Source organism: Hyperolius riggenbachi, chromosome 3, assembly GCF_040937935.1.
Source record: "Hyperolius riggenbachi isolate aHypRig1 chromosome 3, aHypRig1.pri, whole genome shotgun sequence".
Classification (NCBI taxonomy): Eukaryota; Metazoa; Chordata; class Amphibia; order Anura; family Hyperoliidae; genus Hyperolius; species Hyperolius riggenbachi.
In genome coordinates, this window is record NC_090648.1 from 247,527,388 (window position 1) to 247,537,494 (window position 10,107).

Consider the following 10,107-nt stretch of genomic DNA (forward strand, 5'->3'; position numbering starts at 1 on the left):
TTTTCAACCTTGCTGAAAAAAAATACAATTTCTTTTGAATTTATCAATTGGAAAAAATATTTCCTCTCGATTTTTTTCACACGATCAATCGTTTTAATCGAATTGGGGTAAAATTGAAGAGAAAAATTGTAACGTGTGGCCACCATATGTCTTAACTCATCTCTTGGAACTTCTCCCTCCTGTGTTGTGACAACACCTAATATTTGCCCAGTTATATACTAGGCCATCATATGCCCCTGCCAGGAACTTAGCGCCTACTCATACAGGATGTACTGTAAAACAAATGTTTAATGAAGAGACTGTTTGTTTGATTCACAAAACCTCTCTATCACCTTAGCTATATAAAATATTTTTTACTGTATGCTTATTTTGAGTGATTTATTCACTTGGGAAGTGCTGAAAAGTTCATTTATAGATAAGCTGAGTTGTAAGGAAATGTAATTTAGCCTTCTTTAACCACTTCCTCTCCTAACTACAATATATTCACGCCGTACAAGTGAATATAAGTAGCCTCCTTTAAATGAGCACAACGCGCATTCCCTCCCCTCAACAACACGAATCAGGGCTGACAGCGGTACTGAATGGAGGGGAGCCTGATCGTTGCAGACACAAGGTCAGGTGAGAAATCCATACTTTATAATGCTTCATTGCGCCCATCTCTGCAGGAGGCGGTGGGTCATAAAGGGAACTCACAAAGCAATCCATGGGGGGGGCGAGCGGCGCACACACACACGACATTCAGGGGGGGGGGGGCTTAGAGATAGAGGAGCACACACCTGGCTATCCATGGGGGGGGGGAGAATAAAGAGGCACATCTGGCCAACTTGGGGGAGGGCAGAGAGGGCAAGAGGCACATCTGGCTAACTGGAAGGCGGGTAAAAAGACACATGTGGCTAGTGGGGGGCGGGGGGGGGGGACTGCGGTGGTACATCTGGCCAACTATGGTGGGGGGGGGGGATATATAGGGTCATATCTGACTAACTACGAGGGGGGGGGGGGGATAATAAAGAAGCACATTTTTAAAATAAAAATCAGGCATGAAATGGAAAAAAGGGTCATAATTTAAATGTAATAACCAGGACAAATGGACAAATAAAATGTGTGGGTTTAATTACCTTTTATTTTTAAACTACTGTATAATGGCTGAAAACAGAAATAATGAAGTTTTTTTCATTTGTTATCCTTTATTCCCTTTAACATGCATAAAGAATAATATAATTCTTAGCAAAAAGTACCACCCAAAGAAAGCCTATTTGGTGGCGAAAAAACAAGGTATAGATCATTTATGTGTGATAAGTAGTGATCAAATTATTGGCTAATGAATGGGAGGCGTGTAAAACTTAGAAAATTGCTCTGCTTTTTAATGGGGAAAACCCCAGGGTAGAGAAGTGGTTAAACAGAAGGTATTTGCGCTCATTCATCTTTAAATGAACATCTGTGGTTTCCCATGATACACCACTCCTGAATATTCAAATCATCTATTTATGCCCCTCAAAGCCAGACACAAATCTAGAAACACTAGTGTATATAGTGAGCTTATAGCTAATACATTTTACAAAGGAACACTAATCCAACATGCAATACAGCCTGTTTCTGACTTTCTGGTCCTCATCAGTGCATGACATGGATTGATATGGCTCTATGTGATAGGGTTTGGACCAATACTAAAAAAAAATATCCAAATAGCTCATGATGACCCAAAGAGGGCTAAAAGAGACCAATGGAGGGCTTTTTGGTCTCTTTTAGCCCTTTATACTCTAATAGTGCTTTGGGGTCACCATGAGCTATCTGGATATTCCCAAAAAAGTAAGAAGAGAAAGTTAATGAAAAAAAACCCTATACCGGTAGTTCTTTTCAGTGTTAGTTTATATAATAAAATATTATTATTTGGACTGTTAAACTAGAAAACAGTGTGATAATACAAGGAGGATAAGCTAGTGTTATGTGACAAACAAGCCATATCTTATCTAATATAATAAGCAAGCACAGCTCTGCATGGGACACAAAGTAAAGTTCATAGACCATTCAGTGACTGAAGTTCAGATTATGTTCGTACTGTAACACTGTTAAAAGGTCACTCCCCCAAGCTCACACATTAGCAGATTGTGGAAACATGAGAGCTAAATGTTCAGTGCAAGCAGAAGTAACAGATCAGTTCCACATTAGATTAGGCCACAATCAGACAGACCACTGACCAGCCGATAACTGCTTTCATACAGTGTCTGCTCAAGTGCATTGTACAGTGTGGCTTGACTAATACCTGCTGTGGGAGTTTGGTACCAGTGGAATGAAAGACCCTGTCACAACCACCAGAACCTGTGTTTTATTTTATATAGGTAGTTATATAGGTAGTTAAGACTACTAGACATTAAAGCTCTACTATGGCGGCTATCAAACATATGACAGCTGTTTAACAAAAACATTGTAATTAATTGTGAAATAGAACATAGGGAGGTGGTTAGCTGTGTTTAAGACATTAACAACCTAGGATTCTTGACCTATAAAGACTTGAAAAAAAAATCTATTTGAAGGAAACCTTATTGTTGCTGCTTGGTAGGCCATAATATGGGCTGCAGCAATTATGAGGGTCTCTTTTATTCTCATTGGACTTTTTATTTAAAGTCAACCTGTAATAACAGAAATATAGGAGCTGCCATTGCTGACCTGTTTTAGTTGCTAATTCGCTAGCTGTCCACGTCTCCCTATGGCTTCACTACATGCACGTTGCAGTCTGAACCATGTATGGAAGTCCGGAATTCTGACTGCACTTAGAGCACATTTGCTTTAGACGTCTGATAGCAGTTGATAACTCCTCTTGACACTTATATTCTTATATTGCTAGGTATGTTTAATATTTTGGCATACATTCTCACATTTATAGTTATGTTCAATATGTTGGCACTTTACAAATATCTAATGTGATATCAAAGACAATAAATAGTAAATGTGCTACACATCCATCCATTCTTATGATACTCAATCCAACTGGCACTTCCTCCTGCTACAGTAATAACAAGGATCGGCTTTGTGATTGCAAAAGATTGGATATTAACATTTTTTAGGGGAAAGCGATGCAATATAAACAGATTCAATTAACTAAATCTGTATGAAATTGTTCTGTTCTGCTATAGAAGGACATATTCTCGGTTGATATATTCAGAAGATATTTTAAACAGGCACATAACACAAGCCCTACAGAGAGAATTGAATGTGTGCATTAAACACCAAGTGAACACCTGACATAACTGGCTGAGCAAATTTGGCCTAATTGGCTATTCATGAGGCAATGCTCATGCAAATATGCATTCGCTTTCGCATGCCAACTTATGCAGGGTCCAAAACCAATGCCGCAAAGCGGTTGCCCTGCGGGAATTAGTTCATGCTACAATAGCACTATCCAGGAGCAACACGAGGAGGATTCCCAATGCCCCCATACAACCAGGGACCGCAGGGGTCCCAGGCGCTCTCACTGCCGTCCGCACCCACCTCCCAATATTTATGGGGGCATTGGGAAGCCTCCCCGTGGCGCTCCTGGATAGTGCTATTGCAGCATGAACTAATTCCCACAGGGCAACCGCTTTGCGGCATTGGTTTTTGACCCTGCATAAGTTGGCATGCGAAAGCGTATGCATATTTGCATGAGCATTGCCTCATGAACAGCCAATTAGGCCAAATTTGCTTAGCCAGATATGTCAGGTGTTCACTTGGTGTTTAATGCACACATTCAATTCTTTGGGTAGTGGTTCAAATAACACAAGCTACTGGTCTCAGGGTGTGGTCTACTGAACAGGGCAAATGGATCATTTGCTACTGGTCCCCAATCCCAGGGAAGCCATTCTGCCCCTGTAGTAATGCTGCTCTGCTGCTGCCACTGCTACTAGTATCCTCTATGATGAGAGCACAGGATAAATGCCACAGGGAAGCAAGGATGATAGTCACCTGTTCTGGCTGCTTCTGTGCTCAGGGTTCTTTAGCTGTCATGTTGATCTCTGTCTGATTTATGATTACTTGAAACCACATTGACATCGCTGCAGGATAGATACAGACAGAGCTGACATAACAGCTGTGGGCGATGCTATGGGGCACATACAGGCAGCAGTGAACGGGAACACTGTGAGCTGATACTAAAGTGATGAGGGACACTGAGATGATACTAAAGGGGAACACTGAACTAATTCTAGTGGCTCACAATCTAATCCCTACCATAGTCCAAGTCTAATGATCCTACCACAATCTAAAGGCCAGCACCCACCTCGCAATATTTCAATCTCGCAATAACGATTTTGCAGACTGGTTTTTTTTTGAGCGACAAGCGGTCGTTTCTTTCTCGTGACATGGGTACAGGCGCATGGTCACGTGAACACCGCTTAGTGTCATGCGGTGATCATCACGGTGGATTAGATCTTTAAAATATCCGATGACTCCCACGCAAAGTACCGCGGATTGCTTGAAGTCTCATTGTGCCTATTGTGTAACATCGCTCATACCCACCGGCCGGGAGATGGAGGAAGATCGGGGGAGCGTTTTTCATCAGGGAGACGTCGCTGGATCCATCTCAATGCATCGCAAGGTGAATACTTAGTTTGAGGCCTCCTGGCTGCCCGCCATTAGCACCTTTTGGCTGCAATTAAATGCAGCCAAATAGCAGGGTTAGTAATCTCACACGTGTACATGGAAGCAAAAAAAGCAACATGTGTCTGAGCATGGCTATGGCCACACTCAGGTGGTACTCGATGGGGGACCTCCTCACCATCTCCCAGCCAGTGCAGGAGAGCAGATGACAGGTGGTCAATTCACTGCCTTCAGCCTCCTGTGTGAAAAAGGAGTAATGATTGTTGGATGCAGACAGAAACCAGACTGCTCAGAAATAACCCATGCAGTCTTCCTGTGTGAAAAAGGAGTAATGATTTTGGGATGTAGACAGAAACCAGACTGCTCAGAAATAACCCATGCAGTCACAGGAAGAATGTACAAATTCCAAATACATAGGCCCATATGCAATAAACTTCTTCTCCTGAGATTTATCCTAGTTCATAATTTTTCATCTTCTCTTTAAAATCATTTTCAGCACTTTGCAACTGAAAAAGCAACAAAAAATAGGTAACAAAGTACTATGAAGATTATATTATTGTTATTAGTATTTTCTTGCTTGCTGGTGATTTATGCTGGTGATTTAAAAGGCATTTTATTATTATTATTATTATTGATTTATAAAGCGGCAACATATTCCATGGCGCTGAGAAGATTTGAACATATCACCTAAGGAAAAAGTCCAAAGAAAAAGTTAATTGCGTATGCGCCAAAGTGTCCACGTCAGTAATTGAACCGCGGACTTTAGGTTTTACTGATTTCAATTTGCTCCAGTGAGTAAAATATAAAATCTGATGTTAGTATAGGTAACCACACTTTACAAAGTAAACTACATGCATTTACAGCTATACATACACTGGGCCAGACTTCCTAAACATTTCTAAAGTGGAGATTATTTAGGAACAAAAGCGATCCTGCAAACCTGGCCTAAAGTTATTCAAAATGTCTGCTTTTTAGGTTGCAAGAATTGCCTGGGACATATTAGATGATTCTGAGAGAAGCTTAACGCGAAGAGCAATAGTGGCTGTGCAACTCCATGAAGGCTGAAGGCATCTCTAATCCTGTGGTGACCGACTTCTTTGATCATGAATGACAGCTTCTCTAAAGCTTCATACACATGCTCAACTAAAGTATTTTTAAACATCTGACAAATCAGACTTCACAGTGTTGAATGACAATCTTCTTCAAAAACGCAGCCAAACGCCATGGCAAGCAATAGAGATCAGGCATTTTTGCCCAATCCGTCAGGTGGATCAACTCGCACAACTTTTGGGCAGATGTTCTGCAGTTGGCCACACATGTACATAGTAGGTTGAACGACATAATTCCACTGAATGCGGACATGGCTGCATACAGTCATTTCTGCTTGCGCACAGTATTTAAATAAGTTGGTCATTTACAACAACTGAGTGCTCGTCGTTTCAATGAATTTGTTTTTGCCACATTGGTCGTGTGTTTTCTGTGACTTTTGTTTGACAAATAGCATTTCAGCAGCATAGTTTGATAACAGGCTCTGCCCCATGTGCCTCCTGGACAGGCACTTGTGGGTTGCCCTGCTACTTCATATTCACCCCCCCCCCCACCACCACCACTTACACACATAATTTTTCTCTCTTTTAGTCCATGCAAACACCACCCAATCCAGTTCTCTGAGACAGGACATCATGGGAAAATCTAAGTAACTGGGCAAAACAAAGCACCATTAACTAATTATTGTACAAGTATGCAACGTTTACCTGGGTTATATCAGGTCATAGCAAGGGTTACTGAAAAATTAGGGAATGCATTCACAACAAGTATTTTATTCTTCCATAAAGCCAGAACTGCCTGCAATTGTAAAGCCACTAAACCAATAACTTTCCAGCACCCTTCACTGGGCTCTGGTTGGTGAGGGCTGCAAATGTTTGCAATCTAAGGCCCCATTCACACTAGCTGCGATTTCGGCAAAACGCTCGGCAAAACCCTATGGGCTCGTTCTTACTTGGGCGATTTGCGCTAATCACCGCAAATCGCCCAAAAACTGGCAAAAACGTGAAACGCAAACGTATCGCCTGCACCATTTTCAGGTGATTTCCCGGCAATCGCATTTCGGTGCTATAGAAGCAAAATCGCCGCAGTGTTCAGTGATTTTTCTGCAAAACGCCGGAAAAAAACACTGGCGTTTTGTAAGTGTGAATGGGGCCTAATAGCAGTCACGTTTTAGAAAATCCAGGCCAGGCTCTGTTCTGCCAAAACCTTAGTAAATCTGGCCCTATGAAACATGGCATTTACAGTACCACCTGAAAAACTAGTGAATCTACACAGCAACGGTCACAGTCATTAGAAAAGTTCTGGTTACTAATTTGGAAAGATTTCTATTTACTTGTCTATGGAAAAGGCACACCAACCTCATTGCACTGCATTTTCAGCACAGTAACTGAAGAACTATCTCTAAAATAATGTATTAGTTATGCAGCTATTATTCACCTATGTTTAATCATTCAATTTGATGGGTGAGCGATAATTATAGATATTAATAGGATCTGGAGAGACAAAACTGAGCAATGTATAGTTACATCTGTATATTCTATGACACTGTCTGTACATACTGTTATTTGAAATTACAGTTCACACTTCTTACAACATCATTGAACAATCATAAAAATTGCAGTGGCAAAGTAAAACCTGTTATCTTTTATGGACATCTTTTTCAAAATGTCTGAGGCCTGGAACCCACTAGGAGTGCTTTTTTGAGCACTTTGTGATTTGAAAAGCTCTTGCTAATGTAATGCTATGGGTGTGATCCCACATGAGCGAGGTGATTTTATAAAAATCCCCCATAGCATTGCATTAGCAAGAGCTTTTTCAAATCACTAGATTAGAAAGAGCTGCTAGTGGGTTTGAGCCCTAAATAACCATTGGGAAGATTTCACCTAAGGGCTGGTTTACACGGACGCTTGGAGGGTGTTTATCGTTGGCGTCCAGGACTCGACGATTTAACGCTCCCATTCAAGTGAATGTGAGCATTTGTATCGTGCTTTCAGGCGACCCTGGACGCTACATGCAACGTCCAGGGTCGATTACCGTCATATCTTCATGTATCCCTGCAGCCATAAAAAACCGATGTGACAGGACGCCGTTGAACAAGACGCCGTTAAAAGCTGTGAACCAGCCCTAACTCGCTGCAAAAAAATAACCCAAAATTATAGGAAGGTTGGAAATTTTTCACCAGCTTCAGCTCTAGGTAAAAACTCAAAGAGAAAAAAAGTTTACAGCTGTTTCAATTTGCAGAGAATTGCAATTACATGATTTTCTGCAAAACGTAAAACTAGTAAAACGGCATGTTTTGCTACCTCATGCCTCGTATATATTGTCAGTCCTGTTACAGTAGGACATCTTTCCTTCTCCTCCATAGCGTCAGTGCTTGAAAACACGCATCATATTTCCGTCAGGCAGGCTGACTGACTACTAATATGACGTAACGAGCCTCCTTCTAGCAATGAAGGCCTGTGGTACAGAGAAAGGATACGAGGTGCCGCTGGAGGACAGACAGGCGGCCGCCCCCTCCTGGGGTGATCTGGTGGCTCTGTGCCTGCATGTCGCTGCTGATGGTGGCGATGTCTCTGTCACCAGCTCTGCTCGGGGTCGCGAACTTTGCTTTGGCTTCTTATTAGGGAACTGTTCCCAGTAGCGCCTCCTCACTGGAAGACGCTGTGCACCGCCCTCGCCCTGCACGAAGTCCAACAATACAATCGGCGTGACACAGACCTGCCAATAACTACAGGAGGGGAACTGCCACAGCCCGACCTTCATATACCGCCCATACATTCATGTAACCACCCATTCTTACTGTATGCAATAGCCTTTTTCTCCCACGCTTAACATTCATTACAGAACTCCAGGCACTCAGGCAGTATTACAAGAAACCTGGCTGTGATACATCACACATGAATAGAAAAAATAGCTCAGAGGTTACACTCAGTAATAACTGCACATTAAAGCAGACCTGAACTCAGAACTTCATCTCAGCTCTAATAGATAAGCAACAGCATAATAACCTTTAAAGAAAAAAAAAACATTTCTTTACAACTGATACGAATCCTAAAATAAATCTCAAGTGTTTCTACTTCCTGATTTCATTGAAACAGACATATTGTTAACATCCTGTGCTTTCATATGAGCTTACCTCCAGTGGCAGTCAGCTGGCAAAGGGGAGAGCTCAATTTATCACAACTTGTGATTAGACACAGATGAGGGGGAATTAGGCTAAATACATACAGGGTGCATTTCTCCATGTTTTCCTTCTGCCCTGTGCAAGAGTTTTGGTCCACCTGAAAATTCTCACGCATGGGCAGCATCTGCAGAAAGCAGAGCAGTTGAAGTGTACAGGATCTTCTCAAAAAATTAGCATATTGTGATAAAGTTCATTATTTTCTGTAATGTACTGATAAACATTAGACGTTCATATATTTTAGATTCAAATACACACAACTGAAGTAGTTCAAGCCTTTTATTGTTTTAATATTGACGATTTGGGCATACAGCTCATGAAAACCCACATTTCCTATCTCAAAAAATTAGCATATTTCATCCGACCAATAAAAGAAAAGTGTTTTTAAAACAAAAAAGTCAACCTTCAAATAATTATGCTCAGTTATGCTCTCAATACTTGGTCGGGAATCCTTTTGCAGAAATGACTGCTTCAATGCGGCGTGGCATGGAGGCAATCAGCCCGTGGCACTGCTCAGGTGTTATGGAGGCTCAGGATGCTTAAATAGCGGCCTTAAAGGGAAGGTTCAGGGAGGGGATTAAAAAAATAAAAATAAAATTTCCACTTACCTGGGGCTACCTCCAGCCCATGGTAGGCAGGAGGTGCCCTCGCCGCCGCTCCGCAGGCTCCCGGTGGTCTCCGGTGCCCGACCCGACCTGGCCGGGCCGGCTGCCAGGTCGGGCTCTTCTGCGCTCCATTTCCTGGCACTTCTGCGTCCCACGCCGGCGCGCTGACGTCATCGGACGTCCGCCGGGCTGTACTGCGCATGCGCAGAACTACTGCGCCTGCGCAGTACAGCCCGGCGGACGTCCGATGACGTCAGCGCGCCGGCGTGGGACACAGAAGTGCCAGGAAATGGAGCGCAGAAGAGCCCGACCTGGCAGCCGGCATGGCCAGGTCGGGTCGGGCACCGGAGACCACCGGGAGCCTGCGGAGCGGCGGCGAGGGCACCTCCTGCCTGCCACGGGCTGGAGGAAGCCCCAGGTAAGTGGAAATTTATTTTTATTTTTGTAATCCCCCTCCCTGAACCTTCCCTTTAAGCTCATCCAGAGTGTTGGTTCTTGCGTCTCTCAACTTTCTCTTCACAATATCCCAAACACTGGTCCACATGACAGCCCAGGGGCCCCAGGTCTCTCTCACTCACTGGGGCCCCCAAACCACCATGCGACACCTAGAGGGAAGTGCGGGCAAGCCCTGGACCTCTCACCTCCAGGGAACTCACCCCACCACCTCTAAACTGAATGCCAACTGCAACAAACACAATTGCT

At 43.1% G+C, this 10,107-nt stretch overlaps 1 protein-coding gene across 1 annotated transcript in view; it reads right to left on the reverse strand.

Annotated features, from left to right (window-relative positions):
* LOC137563533 (phytanoyl-CoA dioxygenase, peroxisomal-like) overlaps positions 1-8,310 on the reverse strand; it is a 44,769-nt gene extending 36,459 nt beyond the window's left edge. Inside the window, exon 1 of the mRNA XM_068276112.1 lies at positions 8,099-8,310. Within this exon, the coding sequence (XP_068132213.1) occupies positions 8,099-8,167 (69 nt within the window). The 5' untranslated portion in view covers positions 8,168-8,310. The remainder of the gene's footprint in view (positions 1-8,098) is intronic.
* Positions 8,311-10,107: the final 1,797 nt, after the last annotated feature.